This window comes from Natrix helvetica (genome assembly GCF_964273705.1).
Source record: "Natrix helvetica genome assembly, chromosome: 1".
Taxonomy (NCBI): domain Eukaryota; kingdom Metazoa; phylum Chordata; class Lepidosauria; order Squamata; family Natricidae; genus Natrix; species Natrix helvetica.
Genome location: NC_138548.1, coordinates 4120898 through 4148376, shown reverse-complemented (window position 1 = coordinate 4148376; position 27479 = coordinate 4120898). Strand labels below are relative to the sequence as shown.

At 43.9% G+C, this 27479-nt stretch overlaps 2 protein-coding genes across 2 annotated transcripts; both read right to left on the bottom strand.

Moving 5' to 3' along the window:
- Window positions 1-629: 629 nt before the first annotated feature.
- On the bottom strand, window positions 630-12728 carry LOC309384031 (ceramide synthase 3-like; the record flags this gene model as incomplete). Its single annotated transcript, XM_081937189.1, has 7 exons — window positions 630-684; window positions 775-881; window positions 3443-3571; window positions 4434-4526; window positions 11149-11199; window positions 11477-11534; window positions 12721-12728. The coding sequence occupies 7 exons, from the start codon at window positions 12726-12728 to the stop codon at window positions 630-632; spliced, it is 501 nt and encodes a 166-aa protein (XP_081793315.1).
- Window positions 12729-13530: 802 nt separating this feature from the next.
- Window positions 13531-15055, bottom strand: LOC309384030 (ceramide synthase 4-like; the record flags this gene model as incomplete). The annotated part of the gene is made up of 3 exons (XM_081937188.1): window positions 13531-13653; window positions 13910-14027; window positions 14886-15055. 3 exons carry the CDS (start codon window positions 15053-15055, stop codon window positions 13531-13533), a joined length of 411 nt encoding a protein of 136 aa, XP_081793314.1.
- Between the last annotated feature and the right edge of the window lie 12424 nt (window positions 15056-27479).

Genomic DNA, 27479 nt, shown 5'->3' with positions numbered 1-27479 from the left:
GCAGCTTCCGGCTGACAGCTCTGGAAGTTTGATGGGTGACATGCAGGGTGAAACTTCTACTTGTTTATAGCAGTTACAAGCTGAGATAGAACATAGAATGGTAGACTTGGAAAATACTTTTGGGGTCATCTATCCCAACCCCTGCTCAAACAGGATGTTCTATACCATTTCAGACAAATGGCCATCCAGCCTCTTCTTGAAAGCCTCCAGTGAGGAAGCACCCACAACATCTGAAATCAAGCTATTCCATTGGTTGATTGCTTTCACTGTTAGGAAATTTCTCCCTAGTTCCAGGATGCTTGTCTCCTTAGTTAGTTCCCATCTATCATTTCTTGCCTTGTCTTGGGTGCTTTGGAAAATAGACCCCCCCATCTTTGTAGGAGCCCCTTGGATATTGGAAGACTGCTATCATTTCACCCCTAGTCCTTCTTTTCTCTAGACGAGACATACCCAATTCCTATAACTGTTCTTCATATATTTTAACCTCCAGTCCCCTAATCATCTTTGTTCCTCTTCTCTGCACTCTTTCCAGAGCTTCAACATCTTGTTTATATTGTGGTGACCAAAACTGGATGCCCCATTCCAAGTATGGCTGAATGAAGGCTTTGTAAAGTTATATTAACAAAGTGTTAGTACAGCCACACTTGGCTGTAGTTCTGGTCATCACAATATAAACAAGATGTCCTAAGATGTGAGGGAAAATGTCAACAAAAGATGCCACTGCGATTGTGTTGTCAAATTCCTGCCCTTTCCCCATGCATTCCCAAAACGTACTTGTAAGGAAAAACGATGCCACGAGCAAAGAGGAACCCCACTGCGAAAAGGATAAAGAGTGTGTCAAAGGTTTTCCACCACTTCAGGTACTTACACATCATTGCACTCTGGGGAAAAAGAGAGAAAAAGAAGCAGAAATTGTTGATGTCTATGGAGATTCTCGGTCATCCAGGTCCCAGTTGTGCCAAAGGTGCTTTTTCAAGAGGCAACTGGGCTTCCTAGTTTTTCTTTGAAGATGTTTCGCTTCTCACCCAAGAAGCTTCTTTATCTCTGACTGGATGTTGGGGAATGGAAAGATTTATACTCCTTGCAGACAGCTGGTCATTTGCATTCTTTTAGTGAGTCGTTGAGGCCACTTGGAGGTTGTGCACTTGGCTGCAACCAAGGAGGCTCCACACACATTTGCATTACTCAGGTGACTCTTGCTCAATAGTAGTAACTGTGAGTCCCAGTGCACAGTCATTTAAATAGGAGCCAGCCGTGTGCAGCAGCTGCCAAAAAAGCTAACAGGGGGATAGAATCAAGATCACATGAAGTGTTAATACCACTTTATTAGGCCTTGGTAAGGACACACTTGGAATACTGCATCCAGTTTTGGTCTCCATGATGTAAAAAAGATGTAGAGACTCTAGAAAGAGTGCAGAGAAGAGCAACAAAGATGATTTGGGGACTGGAGGCTAAAACATATGAAGAACGGGTGCAGGAACTGGGTATGTTTAGCTTAAGAGAAAGAAGGACTAGGGGAGACATGATAACAGTGTACCAATATCTCAGGGGTTGCCACAAAGAAGAGGGAGTCAAACTCTTCTCCAAGAGACCTGAGGACAGGACAAGAAGCAATGGATGGAAACAAATCGAGGAGAGAAGCAACCTAGAACTAAGGAGAAATTTCCTGACAGTTAGAACAATTAATCAGTGGAACAACTTGCCTCCAGAAATTGTGAATGCTCCAACACTGGAAGTTTTAAAGAAGAGATTGGATAGTCATTTGTCTGAAGCAGTGTAGGGTTTCCTGCCTAAGCAGGGGGTTGGACTAGAAGACCTCCAAGGTCCCTTCCAACTCTGTTATTCTATTTTCTGTAATGTATAAACAGAGGTTTTGTTTGGGGGGTGGGGTGGGGTAAAATCTGGCAATCCACTTTATTTCCTCTGACAAAATTTGCAATAAAGAAAGAATGACTAATCTGGACCATGAGGACAGAGATAAGCCTTGAAGTGGCCTTAACAACTCACTAAAAGAATGCAAATGACCAGCTGTCTGCAAGGAGTATAAATTCTTCCTGTAAGTTCTTGCCTTTCCAATCTTCCCAAGAAAGCAGGACTCTTGAAACTGCAGTTGTTCCAAAATGAGCTTTTATTGGACAGTTTGTGATAACAAGAGATGTAGGCAAGAACTGAAGCTTCTTGCTTAAAACCAGCTACCATATTTTTTGGAGTATAAGACGCACTGGAGTATAAGATGCACCAAGATTTTGAAGATAATTTTTTTTCACTTTGTAGAAACCCCCCAACAACAACAGCCTGGTTTTTTTTGCAAAAATGGCCCATTTTTGTACAAAAAAGGGCATACATAGCCTTAAGGAGGTTTATAGAGTGCTCCTGAGGTCTCAGGGGGTGAAAACAAGCACAAAAGGCCAATTTTGTGCTCATTTCTGCCCTCCCCAGCCCCCAGGAGCACTCTGGAAGCCTCCTAAAGGCTCTGCATGGCCATTTTTGCAAAGGGAGCAGGGTTTTGGGAGGCCAAAAATGCTGTATTAAGTGCATAAGATGCACCAAGATTTTCACTCTCTTTTTTGAGAGAAAAGGGTGCGTCTTATACTCCAAAAAATACACAATTTAAAGCAGTGTTAACCAACCCCCTCCCACACTCCATTCTTGCAGGGAAACATATACTTCATATACAGATCTCTCCATTCCTCCCCACTTCCTTCCACCAAAATGCCAGCCTCCCAGTAGAAATATCCGGGACCTGACACTTCCATTCCCCACCATCCAGTCCGAGCTGAAGAAGCTTTTTGGATGAGAAGCAAAACATCTTCAAAGGAAAAAAAACTAGGAAGACTAGTTGCCTCTTGAAAAAGCATCTTTGGGACAGAAACTGTGGAGTGGCTGAGGGTCCTGTTGTGAGAACACTTGACCATCAGGATATGATGGCAAATTTCTGTGGGTTTAAGCTGCAGCAGCATCTGTATTCCATCTCCCAGTGGGATCCTGGGAATTGTAGTTTGCAGAATATGAAAACGCTAAGGAGAAACCTGGATGCAGACCACCTTCCAAGCAAAGCCTGATGGGAATATTTTAGTCTCCCGCAAGTGAAGGTTAGCTTTCAAACTCAAAACTGGATATTTAAAATTTGAAACAATTTCAGCCCCCATTTTTTTTCCGTGCTGCTTCTTTCTCTGAATTACTATTTTCTTTTTGTATTTTCTCAACCTTCAAAGAAGACTTCCAGATTGGGACTTATAGCTTCAATTATTTATCTGATCCCAGCACGTCTGGCAGACTGCAGGCAAGAGAAGGCTGGTATAAATTCTTTTCTAGATTGATTTCCTCTTTTTAAAAACATGGGTGAGGGTTTTGTTTTTTTAAAAAGAGAGGAAGGAAGGAAAGAATACATTCTTCTTTTATCTGAGGGTAGAGGAAGAATACTTCACGGACATGAACTTACAAATAGCAGACAATTGGGAACATCGTGGAGGACCATGACAACTGAACCAACACGGATGAAATTGGTGCAATAGGAGAAGCCAATGAGCAACATGGCGATCACATGGTGGACAAGAATCATATTAATGTCCTGCAGAAAAAGGAGATAACTAGATTATTGATTTTGTAGCTCCTCCGGGGGGGGGGGGGGGGGCATCTGTCCGGTTATGGGGAAGGGGTTGTGAGTGGAAATAGACAACTGTGGTTTGTTGAGTCATTGTTTCAGAAATATTTCCTTACCTTTGGGAACCTTGTGAAGAGTATTGGAAATACTTCCTCTCTTCCTTCCTGTCTTCCTTCTTTCTTTCTTTCTTTCTTTCTTTCTTTCTTTCTTTCTTTCTTTCTTTCTTTCTTTCTTTCTTTCTTCCTCCCCTCCCCTCCCCTCCCCTCCCCTCCCCTCCTTCCTTCCTTTTCCCCTTCCCCCTTCCAGCAAACAGGTATCTGGCTGCTACTGGGTGGAGAAAGGTAGCAAAGGATTGTGAGACTGGCTGGGAAACTATCACAGAAAATTGAAAATGAAGATCATATCATATCTCATTAGCAGCACAGCAGCAGCCAGGAGCACCGAAGGAGGCACAACGTCATTGCTCCCAGATTTTGGGTTCATTCCATATGTTATTCCATTTGAGATACCCTGGTTCAAAATCATTTCTCTATGATGCAGTTAAAAGTCATAACAACAATATTTTTATCACATATAAAATTTGTGCCTTAAGATGCACCAAAGCAGCACCCTTGCTTGGTTTTGTGTTACTTTTCCTCTACATTTGATTGATTGTGGAGTTTTCAAATGAACTACCTGAGCTGCAATGGCCAGATGGGCTGCTGCATAAATTAATTGAAAGGCATAAATGCTGGTAGCACACCAACAGGAAGACACGCATTTCCTTCCGGAATCTGAATGGGGCTTCCTGATCAGCTGCTCCGCTTCTATTCTGCCAGAGTTCACTCACCTTGTATTTGACATCAAAAGGAATTGTCATAACTTTGGACAAGTAGTAGGAGAACTGCATGAGGTAGTAGCCAAAAAGGCTCAGCTGGAGAGGCTGCAATGCATAAATGGACAAATGGTGTCATGTAATCCCAATTCTTAGCTTCCAAAGTGAAGACAATATTGTCAGGGTTCCAAATAGCATCCAAAAGCAAATCAGAGTCTAAGACAAAGTATTGCTCAAAGTTCCAATTTATTAAGGGAGCCATCTTGGCACATCTGGGAAAACTCGAATCTGAAAGCTTTCCAGTTTCCCCCTCATTATTTGGAAGTTCACGATCTTGTCCCCATGCCCACAAGTCCATCACAGGGTCCAATCTCCCATTGCCATGCTGGCAGTTCCACCCATGTGAAGAGGTGCAAAGACAAAGGATGACCTTGGCTTTCTAGAAAGAATGCTGTTATGGCTGCATAGCATCTCACTCCTTACAATCCCCCCTCCCATTTTCCCACAATAGAAAATGCATAGTAGAATAATAGAACGTGTGGAAGGCCAAAGATCCAAAAGAAAAGAGGGCTGCAGTTCTGGCAAATATCCTAGTACTGTGTTCATGATGGTTGGAGAATTCTAGAAGTTGAAGTCCACATGTCTTAAAGTTGTCAAGTTAGGGAAATACTATCCTAGAGAGTCCTCATGTGCATGGGGCTTCTCTTAATATTTCATGCTTGAAAAGGATCTATCCAGACCCATTTCTCTTTGTCCTGCCCTCAGGTGCTGTAGAGAATAAATCTACCCCATGATGGTCCTTCTAGTCCTCATAGACTGTTAACAAGTCTCCCATCAGTCTTCTCTTCATTAGCCTAAACATACATACAGTAGTTCCATTAGTCATTCATCATGCAATTTATCCTCTGCACTCCATATCATCTTTGTTGCTCTGCCTTCACTTTTTCTAGGGCCTCAGCATCTTTTTGGCATCATGGTAACCAGACTTGGATGAGGTATCCTAAATGTTAGCAATTCCCCCAATCTTAATGTCATTCAGAAATTTGATGAGCACCCCTTCCATCTCCTCATCTAGGTCATTTATGAAGAAGTTGAAGAGCACTGCGGCCAAGACAATATTTTGAGATATTTTGCATGCTTCTATCTAGACATGGTTCCATTGAGGATCTCTTGCTGAGTGTGGTTGGACAGGTAACTGCAAATCCATCTGGTGGTGATGCTGTCTATTCCACATTGTTCTACCTTACCAAGTAGGAGGTTATGGTCTACTTTATCAAATGCCTTGCTATATCCACAGCATTTCTTTGGTCCACTGATTTAGTCATTTCATCAAAGAAGGCAATAAAAGGTTTGTTTGGCATAATTTATCTTCAACAAGCCCATGCTGACTTCTCATAATCAGTGTCAGCGTTCCAAGTATCATGCAGAATTAAATCAGAATCCAAGGCAAAACTTTCCTTAAAGTTTCAATTTAATAAGTCAGACATCTTAGCACATCTGTGGAAAATCCCAAATCTGAAAAGCTTCCTGGGATTCTACCCAGTTGAAAGTTCATGATCTTATCCCCACACCCATAAATCCATCACATGGTCCAATCTTCTTCTTCCACGCTGGCATCTCCACCCCTCTGCTTCCGGTCAGGTGTTGAGGTGCGGAGACAAAAGATGACTTTGGGCTTCTAGAAAGAATGACAACAACACATTCCACAAATCTACTCCTTTCTATTCCCCCCTCCCAACTACTACACTAATGAAATAGCATGGCAGGACAAAGATCCTAAAAGAAACATAACTACAGGCCTGACAGGCGGCCTCTCCTCAGAAGAAAAACGTTTCCTGTAAAGAGAATAACATAAAAGTTAACATAACAAAAATTAACCACCTCTTCTTCCCCCAGGAGGACGCTTTGACTTATCGGGAAACTTCTCATGGAATTGCTTTTTTCCCACTGTTCACCCAAGTAGCTTCAGACAAAGGGTAACCCTTCCAGTGCACTAAGTACTGTAAGCGACCCCTATTCAACCTGGAGTCTACGATTTTTTCCACCTCAGATTGTGGTTCCCCTTCTATCACTACAGGAGGAGATTGAGCTTGGGTGGATGCTCTTATGCAAGATCCAATTACTGGTTTCAACAAGCTACAATGAAATTCTGGGCCAATTTTCCCTAGACTTCTGGGTAGACTTAGTCGAACTGTAACTGGGTTAACTATCTTCACTATTGGGAATGGACCTAGAAATTTTGGACAAAATTCCTTGCTAGGCATCCTTAATCTTATATATTTGGTAGATACAAAAACTTTGTCCCCCACACGGAAGGGGATTTGGAGCGAGCGATGTTTATCAGCTTGCTTCTTGTAGGCTTCTGCCGCAACTGCTAGAGCCTTCTTTGTATTCTCCCATCCTTTCTTTAGCATGTCCATCCATTCATTCAAAGACATGGAGGAAGGAGGTCCTCTAGGCAACTCAGGCATGGCAACAAATTCCATGCCACTGGTAATCTGGAAAGGAGTTAATTCAGTGCTGCTATGGACTGCGTCGTTGTATGCCACTTCGGCGAAGGGTAGCAAGTCCGACCAGTTGTCTTGCTGATAGTCCACAAAACACCGGATGTATTGTTCCGCCACCGCATTGGCTCTCTCTGCTGCTCAGTTCATGCTGGGATGAACCTCTGAGCTCAGTTCTTGTGTGGACCCAATGGATCTCAGGACCTCTCTCCAGAACTTGGCTGTGAACTGGACTCCGCGGTCTGAAATGATCCTCTTGGGTACTCTGTGCAGGCGATAAATGTGTTTCACAAACATTTTTGCTAATTTGTTTGCAGACGGCAACCCTGAGCAAGCGATGAAGTGCGCCTGCTTAGAAACCAAATCAATAACTGTCCAGATTACCCTGTTCCCACTGCTGTCTGGGAGTACCACGATGAAGTCCATTGCGACCTCTTCCCATGGTCGGTTAGGGCTGACCACTCGTTGTAGCAGCCTAGGGGACTTCTCCGGCAGTTGTTTGGGCGTTTCCTCCTCTGAAGCCTCCCCCTTGGTAGGACTCCTCGTCACCTTAAGTTGGGGATCCTCTTCCAGAGGTTTTTGGCCCTTTTCCTCCTCTGGTGGTAGCGGCTCAACCACAATAATCAATTTCCTACCACCATCTTCCCACTTTATCATAGGCCTCCACTTGCCAAGCCATGCAAGCCCCAAGATTATTTTTTCTGGCATCTCTGGAGCCACAATGAATCTGAGAAACTCATAGTGGCGGCCAACTTGTAACTTCACCAGTTCAGTTATTAGCGTGGCTGGGGCCCCTCCAATTAGCATTCCATCTACCTGCTCAACCCAAATGGGACAGGCTAGAGGTCTTGTGCGTATGCCTAGTTGCTTGACAATCGACATGCTGATTAAGCATCGAGTGCAACCGGTGTCCACAACTGCTTCAACTTCCCCTTCCACCCCCGTCTCAGGTACTTGGAGGTTGACTTGGAAGGCGAAGGGGTTGATGGGTGCACTCACCATTGGGTCATCTTCGGCATTTTCCTCCTCCGAGGCCTCCCCATTGGTAGGACTCTTCGTCATCTTAAGTTGGGGATCCTCTTCCAGAGGTTGTTTGCCCTTTTCCTCCTCCGAGGCCTCCCTCTTGGTAGGACTTTTTGTCACCTTAGATTGGGGATCCTCTTCCAGAGGTTGTTTGCCCTTTTCCTCCTCCAAGGCCTCCCTCTTGGTAGGACTTTTTGTCACCTTAAGTTGGGGATCCTCTTCCAGAGGTTGTTGGCCCAGATGACTTTTTTCTGGTGGCATCTGGGGCCTTCTCTTTACCGCCATGGAGGTTGGTGTGCACGTTTGTGGCATTGGGGCTGGAGCCAAGCACTCTGCCGCTCTGTGGCCAAGTTGACAGCAATGATGGCATTTTATTGGCCCCCATGAAGGAAGGAACCCAGCTACATCTCTAAACTTAGGAACCACCTTTACACATTGTTCTGTTATCCATTCCCCTCATTCATCCCTTCTTCCATTGTTGAGAACTCTTCTCTGTAGGAAGGTGGGGTAAGAACCTGTTGGGGCATTGCAGGTGCACATGGTCCTGCCATCCGTCCTGCAGCCCTTCCTTTGGTAATTCCTTCTTCCATTGTGGAGATTGCTTCTCCGTAGGAAGGTGGGATAAGGTGTTGGGGAGACTGGAACCGGTGGGGAGGTAAATCCCTTGGTTGGTCACTGCCCAGTTATCTGCCATGGTGCCATCTGCTGAGGGAGGGCAGGAGCCCATTGGCATCCCTTCCATCCATGACCTGGGGTTAAGACCCATCCCGGGGTTGCCTGATTCACAGGTTGCAGTCCAACCAACAATGGCTGGCGGGGGGGTTATGTGCCAAGGACCCCTCTGCTGGCTTGGAGGAGTTATGGGCCATGTAGGTGCCCTCTGCTGGCTTGGAGGCTTTTCCCATGCTGATGGCCATGGATTTGCTCACTGGAATCTTTTCCATCCATGCCCTGGAAAGAAAGCCCAATTTAGTGGTGCTTCATTCACAAGCTGCAGCCCAATTTGCAGTGGCTGGCAAGTGAAAGATGCTGGCCAAATCCCTTCTTGGTGGCTGGGTTGAATTTCCCATTTTGATAGGGAATCTGTCTTCAACTCAGTTGCAGGATAAATAGTCATTTCATTTATCGCTGTTTGGAAGGAGTAATTATCTCCACTCCAGTCCTCCAGTCCATTGCAGCATTTATTAGTGAAGTTGGGGGGGAGGAGATTGACTCACATTTGGCTGAAGAAGTTGGTCTGGGATTCCAAACATCTTGTCATTTCCAGCTGTGTGCAGAATGTTTCCCCCCTTGCATTCCTCCAGATGCTATAAATCTTAAACAGGAATTCCTTCACCTTTGAAGATTTGCAGAGAAGCGTCTCATCTCAGCTTCTTATCTCAAAATGTTTTCTCATAATTGTTCGCTGATATTTTACGCTATAAGTGGATCACAAGCTTCCTAACAGACAGGAAGCAGCAGGTAAAGCTAGGCAAAATCAAATCAGATACTTGCACAATTAGCACAGGAGCCCCTCAGTGCTCCGTGTTCTCACCACTTCTCTTCTCTCTATATACCAATGACTGCATCTCAAATGATACATCTGTTAAACTATTGAAGTTTGCAGATGATACAACAGTGATTGGTCTCATTTGAGACAACAATGAAACCACTTACAGATTGGAGGTTGAACAACTAGCCTCGTGGTGGGACCGAAACAATCTGGAACTGAACACACTAAAAACCGTAGAAATGGTGGTAGACTTTAGGAGAAACCTTCCCATACTACCATCTCTTACAATACTAGACAAAACAGTATCAACAGTAGAGACCTTCAAATTTCTAGGTTCTATATATCTCAAGACCTAAAATGGACACCTAACATCAAAAATGTCATCAAAAAAGCATAATAAGGAATGTTCTTTCTGCACCAACTCAGGAAGCTCAACGTGCCCAAGGAGCTACTGATACAGTTCTACAGAGGAATCATTGACTCTGTCACCTACACCTCCATAACTGTCTGGTTTGGCTCTGCAACCCAACAAGACAGACACAGACTTCAGAGGATAATCAGAACTGCAGAAAAAACAATTGCTGCCAACCTGCCTTCCATTGAGGACCTGGACATTGCACGAGTCAAAAAGAAATATTTACAGACCCCTCGCACCCTGGACATAAATTGTTTCAACTCCTACCCTCAAAACGATGCTATAGAGCTCTGCACATCAAGACAACTAGACACAAAAACATTTTTTTTCCAGACGCCATCACTCTGCTAAACAAATAATTCCATCAACACTGTCAAACTATTCACTAAGGCTGCATTACTATTACTATTAGCCTTCTCATCGTTCCTATCACCCCTCTCCTCTCACTTAGGAATGCAGGACTGTAACTTTGTTGCTTATATCCTTATTGTTTATATTCATATTGATTGTTTCATGATTGCTTATTTGTACCCTATGACTGTCATTAAGCGTTGTGCCTTATGATTCTTGACGAATGTATCTTGTCTTTTGATGTACACTGAGAGCATCTGCACCAAAGACGAATTCCTTGTGCGTCCAATCACACTTGGACAGTAAAGAATTCAGTTCAGTTCTGTTCTGTTCTGTTCTATTCTATTCTATTCTATTCTATTCTATTCTATTCTATTCTATTCTATTCTATTCTATTCTATATACTCCTATTCTATTCTGTTCTGTTCTACATACTCCTATTCTATTCTATTCTATTCTATTCTATTCTATTCTATTCTATTCTATTCTATTCTAGTCTAGTCTAGTCTAGTCTAGTCTAGTCTATTCCATTCCATTCCATTCTCATCCCTATTAAATTTCCAATATAGTTGTCACATCCACCTTTTGGATGATAAATTTGTCATCTAGAAAGTCTCCTGAAAGTCCAATGATTTTGCCCAGGGCCTATTGGTGATTTGTTTATAATTGGACTCATGTGGTATTTCTTATCCCTGCTTAATCACTTGCTTTTCAGCTGCAAGAATAGGAAATAATTGAATTTCTAAAGCTGGGATGAATGTCATGTTTGGAAACTCACAACAGGATGGATTCCAGTTTCTTATTATTATTATTATTATTATTATTATTATTATTATTATTATTATTATTATTATTATTATTATTATTATTATTTGCAAAGGGGCTTAGTAGTTGATTCACCTTTTCCTATTGAAATGTTCATTCGAATGTCTCCTGATGCCTTACCTGTTGTGGGTACCCGTCCAAACATTCGCGGACATTCCAGAACCAGGGTTTCTGCAAGAAGATACCGTTCATTAGGAATGACATCATACCATCCCACCAACACTTCTTTAGATCTGACATGAAGGGGACGATGGAAGGGAAAGGAGACCACAAAGCAACCGTAGTCACTAAGATATTGGAAAGGGTTGAAAAACGGACCCTTTTTTCTAATCAGAAATGTATCGTTAAATGTTAGGAGGTGGGAGGCAGAGAAGGCCGCTACCTGTATTACACATGACCAGGTTTTTTCTGACAATGACCAACAGAAGTAGGGAAAGTTGGCACTTACATTGTAAATGGTGGCCAATTCAATGAAGAGGAAAATGAGGAATTGAAAGGCACCCCAGCTGGAAAACAATCAGAAAAAAAGCATCAGGGTATAATTGGACAACAGGCTTGGAGTTCCAGAGCTTCTAGTGCTAGAAGGGAATATAAAATCTAGCTCACAGAGGAATGGGACTGCTCCAGCCCTCACTTCCACCTTCTGAAGCAATCAATAACTTTCCCACCCTTCAGCCTTTCTTCTACTTGAAGGCCTAGGCCCAGATTCTGGTCTCCAGAACAGTTGAATAGATCTCTTCTCTTCCCTGAATGTGTTATGTAAATACTGAAAATAAAGATTTCATCAAATTTATCTCAACTTCTGGTTATGTCATAGAGACATCTACGTATCTTTTATTTTTTTGGCCAGCACTCCTCTTTCCTGAGATGCTTTCCCATTTCCCATCCAACCTGCAGCCCTGGAATTTTCCCTTCTGCACATATTTGACTCTGTTTAGCTTCTCCATCCATGTCTGAATAGGGTAAGATGACTAGTTTGGTTATGGACCACAGAGGAGACATGACTGTCCATTCACCAAATGGTTGCCCTGCTGTGCATCACCAGTCACAAACACCCAACAGATGCCTATTTGGGGATTTTCATTCATCCAGGTGCTTTTCTTCAAGAGGAAACTGGACTTTCTGATTTTTCCTTTCAATACATTTTCACTTCTCTTCCAAGAAGCTTCTTCAGCTCTGATTGGATGGTGGGGAATGGAAGGATTTACGCTCCTCGTGGACAGCTGATCATTTGCACTATTTTAGTGAGTCTTTAAGCCCATCTGGAGGTTTATCTGTGTCCTCAGAGTCACCTGAGTAATGCAAATGTGTGTGGAGCTTTATTGGCTGCAGCTAAGTGGCACAACCTCCAAGTGGCCTCAATGACTTAACTGGAACAGAAGATCCCTTCAGAAGCTGTAGGAGCTTCATCATTGAAGGCTTTCAAGAAGAGACTGGACTGCCATCTGTTGAAAATGGTGTAATGTTTGCTTAGGCGGGGGGTTGGACTAGATGACCTACAAGGTCCCTTCCAACTCTGTGTCAGGGTTCCAAATAGAATCCAAAAGTAAATCAGAGTCCGAGGCAAAGGATTCCTCAAAGTTTCAATTGATTAAGAGAAATATGTTGGCACATCTGGGAAAACCTGAATCTGGGAAAGCTTCCCAGTTTTCCCATCCAGTTGAAAGTTCAAAATCCTCCCCAAAAACCCACAAGTCCATCACGTTGTCCAATCTTCCACTGCCATGCTGGCAGTTTCCACCCATCCAGTTCTGGCCAGGTGTAGAGACAAAGGATGACCTTGACTTTCTAGAAAGAATGTTATTATGGCTACATACTACCCAACTCCGTATAATCCCCCTCCCATTTTCCCATAATAGAAAATAGACAGTAGAAAATGTGGCAGGCCTGAAGTCCAAGAGATAGATAGTTTACAGGCATGACACTCTGTTAATCTGTATCTGGTCCTAGTGATGCGAATTCATCTAGGCTGGACAGGTGTTGTTTTACAATTTTTACCTATTTGGACATGTACTACTAGTCTGTGTTGATGGTTCTACTTTTGGTAGGTTGGGGTATTGCTTTCCTTTTGCATTAAGACAGATGCAAAGAATGAATTAAGCAGGTCCATTCCTACTGCCATTCACTTTCTTGCCATCTTCTCCCATTGCCCCACCCCAGATGAGGACTCACCCAGTCTCTCTCTTCTTCCATGTGTCCAAAGCTTTCTGGCAGAATGCAATGACACAGGGGATCAATTGATTTCAAAGACTTTCCCTTCCCCAGTGAACTTTATTCAAGCTTAGAAATCCATTCTTCAGCATAGAAACTTTGGGAGAAGCATCCTTGATCAATTGATAAAGACTCTTCAAACAGGCATATTCCCACTAGACATCCAACACAAGCACCCTTCTTAAATCATCTTCTTGTAAAATCAGCAGTGACAAAGATCCTGTTGGGTACTAAGAGATGCTCTGGTCCACATGGAGTGTACATGGATTACCATGCCCCAAAGGATTCCACTCATCTGGCTTCACAGAATTTCTTGGTCACGCTGGGCTGGTCCTGATTCAGCTGGTATCGGAACCACCTCTCTACCTGCCTCGGTTGGAGATCGCACTGCTTGGCTAAACCTCTGATTTCTTCCTGGAATGCAGGACACAGAACCAGGTGAGAAAAGCTGCACAACCAAGTCTCAAGACCACTTTTCTGGGAAATGCAATAGGCCACAGTTTTTAATTTTTCCTTAATTTCTCTGTGCTATAAATACACATGCAGGGATACTATCTATCTTTGTATCAGGCTCCCATTTCACTGATATATTTCACTTTCATATGATCTTTATCCTTTGAGCTGTTTATCCTTTGAGAGCGAGATGGGTGGTATTTATCTGCAAACTCACCTTTTGGGGATTGGTCCTCTGCTTTGTATAAAAAGCTTCCAGGATCGGGTTTGGAGGAGGTTTCCACCTCACCTTTTCTTGCAAACCGAGTTTTTTGCCCACGGGGATGGCGACTTCCCTGGAAAAGGCAAAAGCTTTGGTCAGGTGAATGAAAATTGGCTAAAAGTAAGGTTCTACACTTGGGCAAGAAAAACCTCATTTCTAGGTACAGGCTAGGTGAAACATGGCTTAATGCCTGTAATTGTGAGTGGAATCTTGGAGTCCTAATGGACAATCACGTAAAGATGAGCCAACGGTGTGCAGCGGCAGTCCAAAAAGCCAATGCAATCCCAGGCTGCATTAACAGAGGCATAGAATCAAGATTACATAACGTTCTAGTACCACCTTACACAGCCTTAGTAAGACCACAATTGGAATACTGCATGAGGCCACAGGTGGACGGTGAATGGCCCCTCTCATAGGGAATAAAAGAGGAGCAAAAGGGGAGTGGAGGTTGCAGGAGACAATTAGTTCATTCCTGCATTCTTGCCAAGTATTGCAGCGTCTGAAAGATAATGGCCTCACCACGCTCCAAGCCTGATAAAGCTTGGTAATTGGGAACTACCTTGCAAGCCTGTGGGAGAGGAAAGACTTTGCTGGAGAGGAATTCATTCATGTAAATTAAATAAAAGGGGTTTAGAGAGACAAGGACTCGGCTTCGTGCTGCTGGGAAAGCCTAGGTCAGAACAGGAAGCTAATGCAAACAACAAAGCAATGTCAGACATAATAATGCCATGTTCAACTTCCCTTGGCTCTCATATTTGTCACCCTTACAAATTCAGTTCCTCCAAAATGATTTCTAAAGGCAAAAGGTACATTCCACTGTTTCAAGCATTTGCGTGGGGAGGGAAGGAAAGGTCTCTGCAAACAGATGGGAGGGTCTCTTCCTTCCACTACTCCTTGGTTCTGGTTGACAGAAGCAAAGGCAAGAGCTTGCCTTTCGAACAAGAACCGGAGGGCGACCAGCATGAGAGCCATGGGGAGGCAGAGCAGGAGGTGATGGGGTTGGGGATAGCGGATGTCCCCTGTCTCCTCCATGTCCTCCCAGGTGAACCCTGGAGGTAACCAGTATTCCTGTCTCCAAAGCCACTGTGTGCGCCGAGCCATCTTCCTGGGAAGAGAGAAGAAAGGCAGGGGGTGAGATGAGACACTGATAGGGGTTTTTTTCAGAAGGAGGGCCCCTCTCAGCCATTACTACTCCAGCAACACTACTCCATCTCCTTCCCTTCTTGCAAGTGTTTGTAGTTAGGTCAAGTCAGGAAACAGACAATTCAAGGATTTTTGAAACACTTCTGTGATCACCTATCACATGCCTAGCTTTACAATTTTGCCCCCCCCCAAAAAAAAAAAACTGGCAGAGAGAACTAGAATCAGCTATACTACGTAGATTTAATTCTTAACACTAGGGATGAAATGGACAATGGGTGGAAGTTGTCTTTTAGAGGACCCACCAGAGGATTGGAAAAGAGCTGATGGGGTTCCAATTTTCAAAAAAAGTGGGAAAAAATGAATTCAGGAAATTACAGACCAATCAGCTGGACATCACTAAATGGGAAAATCCAGGAAAAGGTCAACAAGAAGCAAAACTGAACAAGATGATTACAGGAAGCCACCATGGGTTTGTTGAAAGCAGGTCATCCAAACAAACCTGATTGCCTTCTTTGTTTGACAGAATCAGTGGAGTAAAGAAATGCTAAGGATATAATATACTTAGACTCCAGAAAGGCATTTGATAAAGTATAGTGTACCCATCTTTTTGGTAAGACAGAACAATATGGCATAGAGCCACCATCAGATGGATTTGCAGTTGGCTGACCAATCACACTCACAGTGCAGTTCTCAATAGAACCACATCAACATGTAGTTGATGTATGCACGGGGGTAGTTCAAGATTCTGTCTTAGGCGCAGTGTTAGCAATAGCAATAGCACAGACTTATATATTGTTACACAGTGCTTTACAGCCCTCTCTAAAATATATATACTTTATTGTCATTGTACGTACTGTATATACACAGTATACCTGTTAACAAAATTCCCATAACACCCAGAGACCAGGTCCAACACACATGACAATCCCCAAACACACCCCAACCAACAAAATTTCCCCGCCCCTAAACCACCCAAACATCCGCACAAAAGACCAACAGCTCACTGATGATGGCCCTTTAGTTCATTGTTGAGTGCAGTTATAGCTGCTCTGGGATACAAACTATTCAGAAATCATGTGGTCTGGAGAGGAGCTTCCCGTCACAGTGAGAAGATGACCTTTCCGGTCTCTCCAGAATAGTCATCTAATTCAGATCATCTGGATGATCCAATCTGGGTCTAAGCCATCCCGAAGAGACGGTGAAAGGTAGGGGGAGATCCAGTGGTCCCAGAGACATTCACAAAGTCTCAGGTGACCCGAAAAAAGCCCCCTTTGCCACCGATCGCGAGTCAGCCACCAGGCTGCTGAAGCTGCTGACAGCTCCTACATGCAATAAGATATTATTGATTAAGATATAAGATGTTTTACAGGTGGCATCTACCCCCAACGAGAATTGCAAGAATGTCCAAGAATAAATCCAAAAAGTGTTGGAAATGTCATCAGATACCGGGTTTTTACTACCACATGTAGTGGACTTGCATTGAAGCTAAAAGATACTGGAATAAGATTCACATGTGGTTGGAGAAAATGATACACAAGCACATAGACCTTAAACCAGAGATTTTTTAATTGGGAATTATACCAGAAATTTGCAATAAAGATTTGAAATATTTGATTATAAACATTTTAACAGCAGTTAGAATCGTATTTGCAAAAAATTGGAAAATTGAAACAATACCAAAACAGGAGGAAGTTATTCGAAAGATAATGGAGTGTGCTGAAATGAGTAAATTGACATTTGAAATCAGAGAACAAGAAGATGAGCAATTTTATAATATATGGGACTTATTTTACCAGTTGTTGGACAAAAAAACCTGGTAATGAAAAATGTTTTATGTATGTTTTAATTGAAGGAGATAAGTGATATTACAATTATGTTGTTAAATAGATTAATAACGATACAATGAAAGACTGACATACATATGAATTGAACAATTTAGAATACTTTCTCTTAAAATGAAGGATAAGGATAATAATGAATCTGTGTACATTTAATAGACGATTGGTAATATTATGCAGAACCCTAGGTAGCAGTGGTGGGTTTCTACCGGTTCGCACCGGTTCTGGCGAACCTGTTGGACAATGAACCCGGAAGTAAGTTCCTGCCCCGCCCCTATCACTCACTTGCTCACCCCTGCCGGTTCAGAAGCCACTCCATTGCTCGCTCACCCCCCTTTCTCCCGTTCCTCCTCTCAGCGATCTGAGGATTCCCCACCCCACTTTTCCCTTCCCAAAAAATCGCTGAGAGGAGGAAAGGGAGGATTCCCCACCCCACTTTTCCCTTCCCAAAAGATGGCTGAGAGGAGGAAATGGAGGATTCCCCACCCCACTTTTCCCTTCCCAAAAGATCGCTGAGAGGAGGAAAGGGAAGGGAAAAGTGGGGTGGGGAATCCTCCCTTTCCTCCTCTCAGCGATCATTTGGGAAGGGAAAAGTGGGGTGGGGAATCCTCAGATCGCTGAGAGGAGGAAATGGAGGATTCCCCACCCCACTTTTCCCTTCCCAAAAGATCGCTGAGAGGAGGAAAGGGAAGGGAAAAGTGGGGTGGGGAATCCTCCCTTTCCTCCTCTCAGCGATCATTTGGGAAGGGAAAAGTGGGGTGGGGAATCCTCCCATTCCTCCTCTCAGCGATCTTTTGGGAAGGGAAAAGTGGGGTGGGGAATCCTCCCTTTCCTCCTCTCAGCGATCTGAGGATTCCCCACCCCACTTTTCCCTTCCCAAATGATCGCTGAGAGGAGGAAAGGGAGGATTCCCCACCCCACTTTTCCCTTCCCAAAAGATCGCTGAGAGGTGGAAAGGGAAGGGAAAAGTGGGGTGGGGAATCCTCCCTTTCCTCCTCTCAGCGATCTGAGGATTCCCCACCCCACTTTTCCTTTCCCAAATGATCGCTGAGAGGAGGAAAGGGAGGATTCCCCACCCCACTTTTCCCTTCCCAAAAGATCGCTGAGAGGTGGAAAGGGAAGGGAAAAGTGGGGTGGGGAATCCTCCCTTTCCTCCTCTCAGCGATCTGAGGATTCCCCACCCCACTTTTCCCTTCCCAAATGATCGCTGAGAGGAGGAAAGGGAGGATTCCCCACCCCACTTTTCCCTTCCCAAAAGATCGCTGAGAGGTGGAAAGGGAAGGGAAAAGTGGGGTGGGGAATCCTCCCTTTCCTCCTCTCAGCGATCTTTTGGAAAGGGAAAAGTGGGGTGGGGAATCCTCCCATTCCTCCTCTCAGCGATCTTTTGCTAAGGGAGGCTTCTCAAAATGGGAAGCCCATCTCTTTGCACCCTTCAATCCGTCTCTCTCTCCCTCTGACCTCCCCCAATGGCTCAGCTTGAAAAACTGGGGGGAACAGAGGAAAAGGAGGAGGAAGGAAAGGGGGGAGAGAAACGGGGGGGAAGAGAGAGAGAGAAAGAGTGACACACCAAGGGGGGAAGTTGGGGGACTTCCCTCTAAATACTGACGCCCTCTGCTTTTGGGGGGAAAGGAGAGGAGGGTCCTTGGTGATTTGTGAACCTCTACCCCCTATTCACCCTATCCCAGTTAAGCCAGCTGGGTTTGGGACCCAGCCTTTCTAACTTCATTTGGGATCTTCTAACATCCCACTCCCACCCGGTCACACGGCCAGCAAGCCACTCCCACCCGGTCACATGGCTGGCAAGCCACTCCCACCTGCTCACATGGCAGGCAAGCCACTCCCACAAAGCAGGCCACACCCACAGAGTAGGTTCCAAAAAATTTTGAAACCCACCACTGCTAGGTAGTGATGTATATTATAAAGATATCTTGTTGTTGATAAATAGTTTAATAAGGAAATAATGAAAGATTGGTATATTTATGAAGTGAGCATTTAGAATACTTTGTTTAAAAATGAAGGAACAATAATGAACATAAACATACTTGATGGATGATTAGTGGGACTATGCATAATTGAAAGAAGTGATGTATAAACATAAATAGTTGGAAAATTCTTTTATACTGTAAAAATAATCAGAATGAGATAAGTGATTACATAAAGGCATATTGTTATTAAATAGATAATTAAGAATGCAAGGGAATTAGGTTTGCTGAAAGGAAAGAAATATTAACTGTAATTGAATATATGATGTAAAATGAAAGTGAGGTACCTAGTCATATTAGATGGAAAAATTGTGACTATATATGTAATTGAAAATATGGATGCACAAAAGCTTGTAACCAAAGGATATCTGTACATAATGGATGCGGATTTTTTATGTTGTCTTTTATGTTAAAAAAAATAAAAAAATGCATTAAAAAACTGCACATGGCTCACTGCATTGTATTGCGTATTCTACGTATGACCAGATGTCTGCAAGGAGTATAAAAGCTTCCATTCCACCACCAGTCTAGTCAGAGCTGAAGAAGCTTCTCGGAGGCGGAGCGAAACGTCTTCAAAGCAAAACCAGAAAGTCCAGATGATTCTTGAAAAAGCCCCTTTGGGACAACCGTGACCTGGAGGACCGAGAATCTCCATAGACTTGAAGAATCATCTGCAGCAAAGGGAGCCTTCAGGGCTGAGCCTTCAAACCCAGGAAAGCCGGTCCTTGCAGTCTTGGTCAAGCAAGCGATGGGAAGACGCCTTCCATCAAATCTCCCAGGCTGCCTCCAAGCACTGCAAAAGAGACGTCGCAATGCAGCTCCTCCCGAGAACAGCGGCTGCTCACGAAACCTCTGATGTTCAACAAAGTCCACCAGGGCTCAGACCCCAGTTGGTGTCCCTCAATGGGCTCAGCCACGAACCCTTTTCACCCGAGACAGCAGCCCTGAAGCTTCTGCAGACAGACAGACACACACACACACACACACACACAGTGCCCATCTCACAGTGTTAGGACATCCCCAAAATTGTAATAAAAGTAAAAAAGAGTTGGGTGTGGAAAGTGTTTTTTTTAAAAAAAAAACAACTGGGTGTGGAGCATTTCCCAAGCATTAAATTAGCCACAGCTTGTTTACTGCACAAAGATGACCCTGATCTTGCTCTATAATATCCAACTTACAGGTAGTCTTTGACTTACAACAGTTCATTTAGTGACCGTTTGAAGTTACAATGGCACTGAAAAAAGCACTTACAACCATTGTAGGCAGACACACACACACACACACACACACACACAGAGACACGGCCACATAATCAAAATTCCGATCCTTGGCAACTGGTTCATGTTGACAATGGTTGCAATATCCTGTGGTCATGTTGACTCTTAGATCACCTTTTTTGACCTTCTGGACAAGCAAAGTCAATAAGGAAGTCAGATTCACTTAGCCACATTACTAATTTAACAAATGCAGTGATTCATTTATCGACGGTGGCAAGAAATATCGTAAAATGGGGCAAAACTCACTTAACAAATGTCTCACTTAACAACATGGGCTCAATTGTGGTCGTAAATTGAGGATCTCCTGTATTTCTCTAACCTTCAGACAGACCTCACAGGGGGACATTCCCACCCAATGGAGCTTAGAAGAAAATCCCTACGTGGCCTGGAGCCCATCTGACAAAAGGTGTCCTGTAAAAGCAGCTTTAGCTGAGTTTCACCTGATGTCCAACAGCTGCTCTTCTCCTGTCACTGGAGACACCACAGAAAGTAGACGTGGCAGTTGGCAGGCTGCCATCAACCCCCAGCTCTCCTCCCCATGTGCAGGGCTACCTGGTCTGCAGAGTACTAGGAGTTGCAACTCCAGAGTTGTATCCAAAGAACCTCTGGTTGACTGACGGAAGATCTTTCATTCAAAATCACGAGAAAAGCTTTGCCTTCCTTCTTGAGATGCAAGCAACATCCGGACACCGAAGGGACAGAGCATGGATTGCAAGAGGGCAGAGCTTGCTTGTCACCTGCCCTGTCCCCCCCCCCCTACATAGCCAGGAAGACCCCCATCCCCATGTCAATGGGGATTCTCAGTCCTCTTGGTCCTGGTTGTCCCAAAGGGGCTTTTTTTCCAGAGGCAACTGGACTTCCTGGTTTTTCTCTGAAGACTTTTCGCTTCTCATCCCAGAAGCTTCAGTTGCCTCTGGAGAAAGCACCTTCCCAACCACGTCCCCATGTGAAACCTTTGATTTTGCTGCCCAACTGAACCAAATGGATTATTATTATTATTATTGCATCAACAGAATTGTATCACAGCGGCCAGTTGTTTCGCCGGATTTGGCATTGATTACTAGTCGGGCCCCACCCAGGGGCCTAGGACTTATTATTATTATTATTATTATTATTAGTAGTAGTAGTAGTAGTAGTAGAAGAAGAAGAAGAAGAAGAAGAAGAAGAAGAAGAAGAAGAAGAAGAAGAAGAAGAAGAAGAAGAAGAAGAAGAAGAAGAAGAAGAAGAAGTAGTAGTAGTAGTAGTAGTAGTAGTAGTAGTAGTAGTAGTAGTAGTAGTATTTTTGGAGAATTTGAGAAATGGTCCGAAAGTTGTTCTTTTCCTAACATCTTTGGTCTGGCGGCAGAGGCTCTGAAAGGGAATTTCTGGACGGGAGAGAGAACCCGGGTTCTCCGCCCTTTCTCTGGATTCACACGGGAACCCGGAGCCTGAAGGAAACCCACCCGGAGCGACCCCGCAACAGGCTCAACCGTGGGAGCCCCAATCGGGAAAGAGAAAGGAAACTCAGCCGGGGACAGCGGCGTCCCGTCCATCTCGCAGCCGCTTCTGCACCGGCTGGTTGGGCAGCTGTCTCTTCTCCCCCCACCCCTCCAATAAACAGCCTTGATGCCCCCCTCCCAGCGCTTGCTCCAACCCCCTTTTGGGTGCCCGGACTGATGCTCCCAAGGGTTCCTAAAGCCCCCCCCCAACCCCAGCCGTCTTCTCCGTCCCAATGCCAGACCTGCCGCCGCTGCCTGGGGCTCTGGCTGCTCTTTTGCCAGCTCCGATCTGGGGGAGAAAGAGAGTCTTTGGGTGGGTGGAGTTCAGCGTGGACGCCTCCCCGGAAAGTGGGCAAAATGTAAATGGGCCTTGCCAGGGCAGGAGCACGCAGGGTCACTGGTCTGGGGCTGATCGAAGTCCCTTCCTGGAGTAACTGTGGCCATTAGAGAGAGAGAGAGAGAGAGAGAGGAGACAGGGAGGCTGGGAGAATTAGAGAGAAAGAATGAAAGAATGAGACAGAGAATGAGAAAGAGGGAGAGAATGAAAGAGAGAATGAGAATGAAAGAGAAAATGAGAGAGAGAATGAGAAAGAGAGAAGAGAGAGGGGGACAATATGAGAGAGAGAGAAGCATATTCCATGGTTCTGATAGAAATCATTTATTCATTTCAAACATTTATTTATCGGCTAACAAGACCTTGGGCCAAAGGAACTATTTGAAAGTGCATGTAGCCAAATATCACAAGAGGGAAACCCCTATAATTAAATTTGGACTGTGCAACTAATTTCTTGGCATATCTTGTATTTTGATGAAACTGGAGTTGGAAACCATGCCCAGTAATAAGGGGAAATGTTTGTAGTGTCAGATTCCTAAAAGTGATGCTGCCATTTAGTTGGGAGGAGGGGGGGGGTGTCTTGGAGTCGATTTATTAGCAGTGCCTGTGACAAATGATATTTTACAACTGGTTTCCTGGTGCCGAAGTGCCTTGAGATCCCTTCACCTTTTGGGGAATGTTTATGATGGCCAAGTGGGATGGTTCACTTTAATGTCTAATGGAAGACAGCCATGGGAATGGAGGCTTATCCGGTTCTCAAGGCAGCTGGTGAAGGAACCACCTTCACAGTTTTGTATTGGCTAAAATCTGCATTCTAACTAACGGGAGGGGTCTCTACCGCCTTAATTCTACTTGCCTTGCCTAAGGGGATTCAGACGTTGCTTTGAACTTATTGTTTTCACTTCTGCTTAGTAAATGCTTCCTTTTGGAATACTTCATTTCAAGAGTTTTCACTTTCTTAAGTTTGGAGGAGAGGCAATCCTTACAGAGTTATCCTTTCAATTGCAATCCTTACAGAATTATCCTTTCAATTGGAATTGGAGTTAGAATTGAAATTGGAATTGTAAATTATCCTTACAATCCTTTCAGAGTTAAATACTGTATTTTTCGGAGAATAAGACACATCGTAGTATAAGACGCACCTCAGTTTTTGGGGAGGAAAATAGGGGGGGAAAAATCTGCCTACCAGGTATTCATTTGGGTAGCGTCTTGTCAGCTTCAGCACATAGTTTTGTGGGTGCTGGTTTTATCCGGGTTGGGGATAAAAAAATGACATCTAAAGTACAGCTGATTGTTAGAGAGAGAAGCAATAAGAAAAGCAAGCAAAGCAGGGAAGATCGCTTCACTCGGTAGCACCTCATTAGGGCTGAAGAAGCTTTGAAAAAGCTACATTCAGAGTATAAGATTTTCAGCCTCTTTTGGTGGGGGGGAAGATGCGTCTTATACTCTGAAAAATACAGTAGTTGGTGTTACTCCTGATTCTTCAAATCTCCACCTCCACCTCTAGTGTCAGGGTTCCAAGTAACATACCCACAGCAAACAAAACTCCAAGGCAGGTAGACTCCTCCAAGAATAGTTTTATTGGATATGTTATATTGGTACAGACTGGTGAAAATGGACTCTAAAGGTTCCCACGGCTTTTACCTAATTAAAAGTGAAGGTTTTCCCTCAACCCCAAACAATCAGTCACATGATCCAATGAAGATGCAGTCTCATTGCCTGGTGCCCTTACTCCTCCTTCCTCTGGCCAGATATAAGAATGTCCTTGGTTCCCAAGAAAAAAATATTTTTTTTTTGCTACAAAGTCCCAGCTATCTCTAATTTCCCCTCCCTATCCCTCAGCTCCAAGATGGCTTCAGTCAGGTCAGCTTCAAGGTTGACTTCTAGCTTTTCAGACAAAAAACTCATCTTCTCAAGATTGTAGTTTCAAATTACATATTTTGTGTTATTCCTGATTTCTCAGATCTCCACCAAGATCACACATCTAGCTTCTCAGACAGAAATACAAACATCTTATGAAGCTGGTCACCATATTCTGATAGAAAACATGATGTCTCATTAGTAGTTCTAGCCCAAATATTCTAATATCTGAAGGTCTCCTGTCTTTCAGATTCTTCCCTATTTGAGCAATGTGCAGTTCAACAACAGTGCTGGGGATGAAGTCTCCTTCTCAGAAGATGGACTGGGATCTGGTCTTTATGATCTTCTCAACTGGGTTCTCCTCCCCAATCTATCTTTTCTCCCCATGAAAGTTGGGCAAGTAAATCCTGAGGCTCCCCCAGGCCAGGATTTCACCATTAACTCTGATGGAATCATCTGGGCCACAAAGGTGAGCTGAAAGGAAATGTTGCAAGTTTGGGGATAGATTCCTTCTCTTCCTGAGATGCATAACATTTTTCTAACTTGAAAAATAATCAATGAGTCAGAAATTATGGCAGTCATTTGGTGAAAGATCTCCTTTGCATGTAACACCTTTGAGCTCTAGTTTGTGTCATTCCACAAAGGGTTAGGCTTGGGAATGACTTCTGCTTGAAAGGCAGGATGCAATTACAGTCCGCAACAGTGATTGACATGTACCATTTCTGCTCAGTTGTGTCCTCATACTTCTTTCTTTTAGCCACACCTTAGTTCAGTCACAATCCTTCCTCTGCAGGCTGAGATCCCAGTTCCAATCTACTGCATTCATTGGATGGAATGTCACTGGCCTGAATCCCTCAGAGCTTTTCCTGATTTCTGATAGACGGTAGCAAACTATTTTTTTAGAAGAGAATCTAAATGTAAAAGTCAGAATAAGGAATGGGGAAAAGAATGAATGCAGCAGGTTCATTGCTTAAGTAGTTTCAAGTATTTCTCTTTCAGGCAATCCACTTTGCCAGGTTCAGCACTATGGTGAACAGTTATTCTGAAGATCTTTTGAAGATGGAGATGTCAATGTGGACATTTAATGATACATGATCATTGAATTGACCTTCTGAAGTATTTCTCTTTTCTCTTTTAGAAGGTGCCCTTTGCCAGGTGTGGCATGAAGAGGTGCCAGGCAGGAGAGAGGAGAAGAGTTCCAGAGGGCAAGCCGGTTTACTGCTACCAATGTGCCCTTTGTCCATAAGGGACCATTTCTAATCAGACAGGTAGAGCAGACTTCAAATGTAAATCTTCCAGGATCAAGGAAGACATCCATTATTATTTTTTGTTATTGTTGTCATTTTTGATAAGATTGACATGCACTTATACTTTTTAATGGAACTCTTCAGTTTACAGTTCTAAACTGCCCTGATCCTCAACAATTCCATGAAGGATAGTTTTAGGGAAGAATTTATGAATCTCCAACTTGCATTTCCACTCCTACGCAAACATCCAATTGGGAAAACCAACTTCCAATCTTTTCTGAGGAAATCCATGTTTTAATGTTTATCATTTAGAGTGTGCTTCTTGAGTGGTGGCCTAGAGGTGGAGCTCTTGCCTCAAAATCAGGAGGCTGTGAGTTCGATCCTAGGTAGATACAGACATTTCTCTCTCTGGGCACAATGAGTAAATATCTTCTGCGAATTCTGCATTGGTGACAGGAAGGGCATCTGGCCAGTAAACTCTCAGCTCTATTCATTGCTGTGACTCTACCCACTCCACAATACAAGGGATTATAGGGTCATTAAAGGACAAACAAACACACACACACAAACACACACACACACATAAATCAGAATGTGCTTCTTCTGTCAGCTGTATCAAACTCAGAAGAAACAGACCAGCCAGAGAAAGAGGAGATCCATTCATCTACCTCTCTTTGAAAGAGTAGGACGGAGCAAATGAACAGATTTGAAGCACAAAGCAGAGAGGTTAAGGCAAGGTAATGGACATGTAAACAAAACAGCGGCTTTGCTGGATAAGAGGTCTATTGATCTTCTGAGGGCTCCATTACAAAGTGGGGGGGAGCAGGCAGCAATCTGAGACAAAAAGCCACATTACTCGTGGAAGAGCACAATGAATGGACAGCTGGAACTGAACAAATCTTTTTCTCTAGCTGCTCTATCCCCAGGATCATCATGAACAAAGGGTGATTTGCTCTTTTTGATGGTCCATGCATTGCTCAGTGGGTTCTTTCATCACTCCCTTTGCAGGAAGGTCAGCAGCAGAAATGCAACAGGTGTATCATCCTTGCAGGAGGGATATTGTGCATAATAGTTGCTCAAGAAATCCTTTGACAACAAAGACTTTTGATTTCAGATGCTGCTCGCTGTGACCCCTGCCCAGAAGACCAATTTCCCAACATGGACAAAGACCAATGCATTGCCAAAAAGATCCACTTCCTTGCCTATCAAGACACCCTGGGATACATTTTAGTTTTTCTCGCTCTCTTTTTCTCTCTACTATAACATCAAAAATGTCATCAAAAAAGCATAATAAGGAATGTTCTTTCTGCACCAACTCAGGAAGCTCAACGTGCTCAACGTGAAAGCCAATAACAGAGATCTCACCTACATCCTCCTGGTCTCCCTCCTGCTCTGCTTCCTCTGCTCCTTCCTCTTCATTGGTCAACCTGGGAAGGTCACCTGTCTCATACAACAAGCTGCCTTTGCTGTTCTCTTTTCTCTTTCAGTTTCCTCTGTATTAGCAAAAACTGTCATGGTGGTTCTGGCTCTCATGGCCACCAAGCCAGGGAACAGGACCAGGAAGCTCTTAGGTAAACCACTGACCAACTCCATTGTCTTAGCTTGTCCCCTTGACATCAATCAAGAGCAGAAGTGTGGGGAACCCCTCAGTCAACTGTGAAACGCCCTCCAGAGGCTCAGAAACAGAGGTTGCTGTATAGTAGGAAGGCTGGTACAGAAGTAATGATCCCAACTGGTCCTGTGAATGAATCTTCAAGAAAAGAGTTTCAGACCTGGCAATTTGGGGAGCAGCACCCCAAAAGACCAAAAGAGACACCCGGATGACAATTGCTACCCTCAGGCTACAACAACAGAAATTTGTCACTATTGCTAAAAACTTGCAGTTAATATCTTGAGATACTTCCCCAAATTTCATTTCACCTTGTGCCTCTATTCCCAAGTAGCACTCCTATTATCTGAGCAAACTAGGGGGAAAAACCAAAATCCATCTTGTGTCCAGGGATCACGTTCATGTAGGTCAACTACACAACTTCCCCAGGACTCCATCTGCTCTGTGAATTACAAGAAGAGACACAAACATGTTTTCCATTCTTCTGTATGAAGAGAAGCTGTTGCCAAGGGGATGGGACCATGGCTTTTCCCTGCAATTATCAGAGGAACAGTTATTCTTCATGTATCCCCTGTGGATTCCTAGACACAAAGATCTTCCAGGACAAAACCTGTTTTAAAAAATATCTCTGAGTTCACCAGCTGGGAGGAAGAACGTGTCACCTTAGCCTGTCTTGCAAAGAGCTCACTCCTGGGTTGGAAGAGACTCACATGCCTTTGTTTCCCCTCTGGTCACAGCCCAAACACAGGTAAGAGGG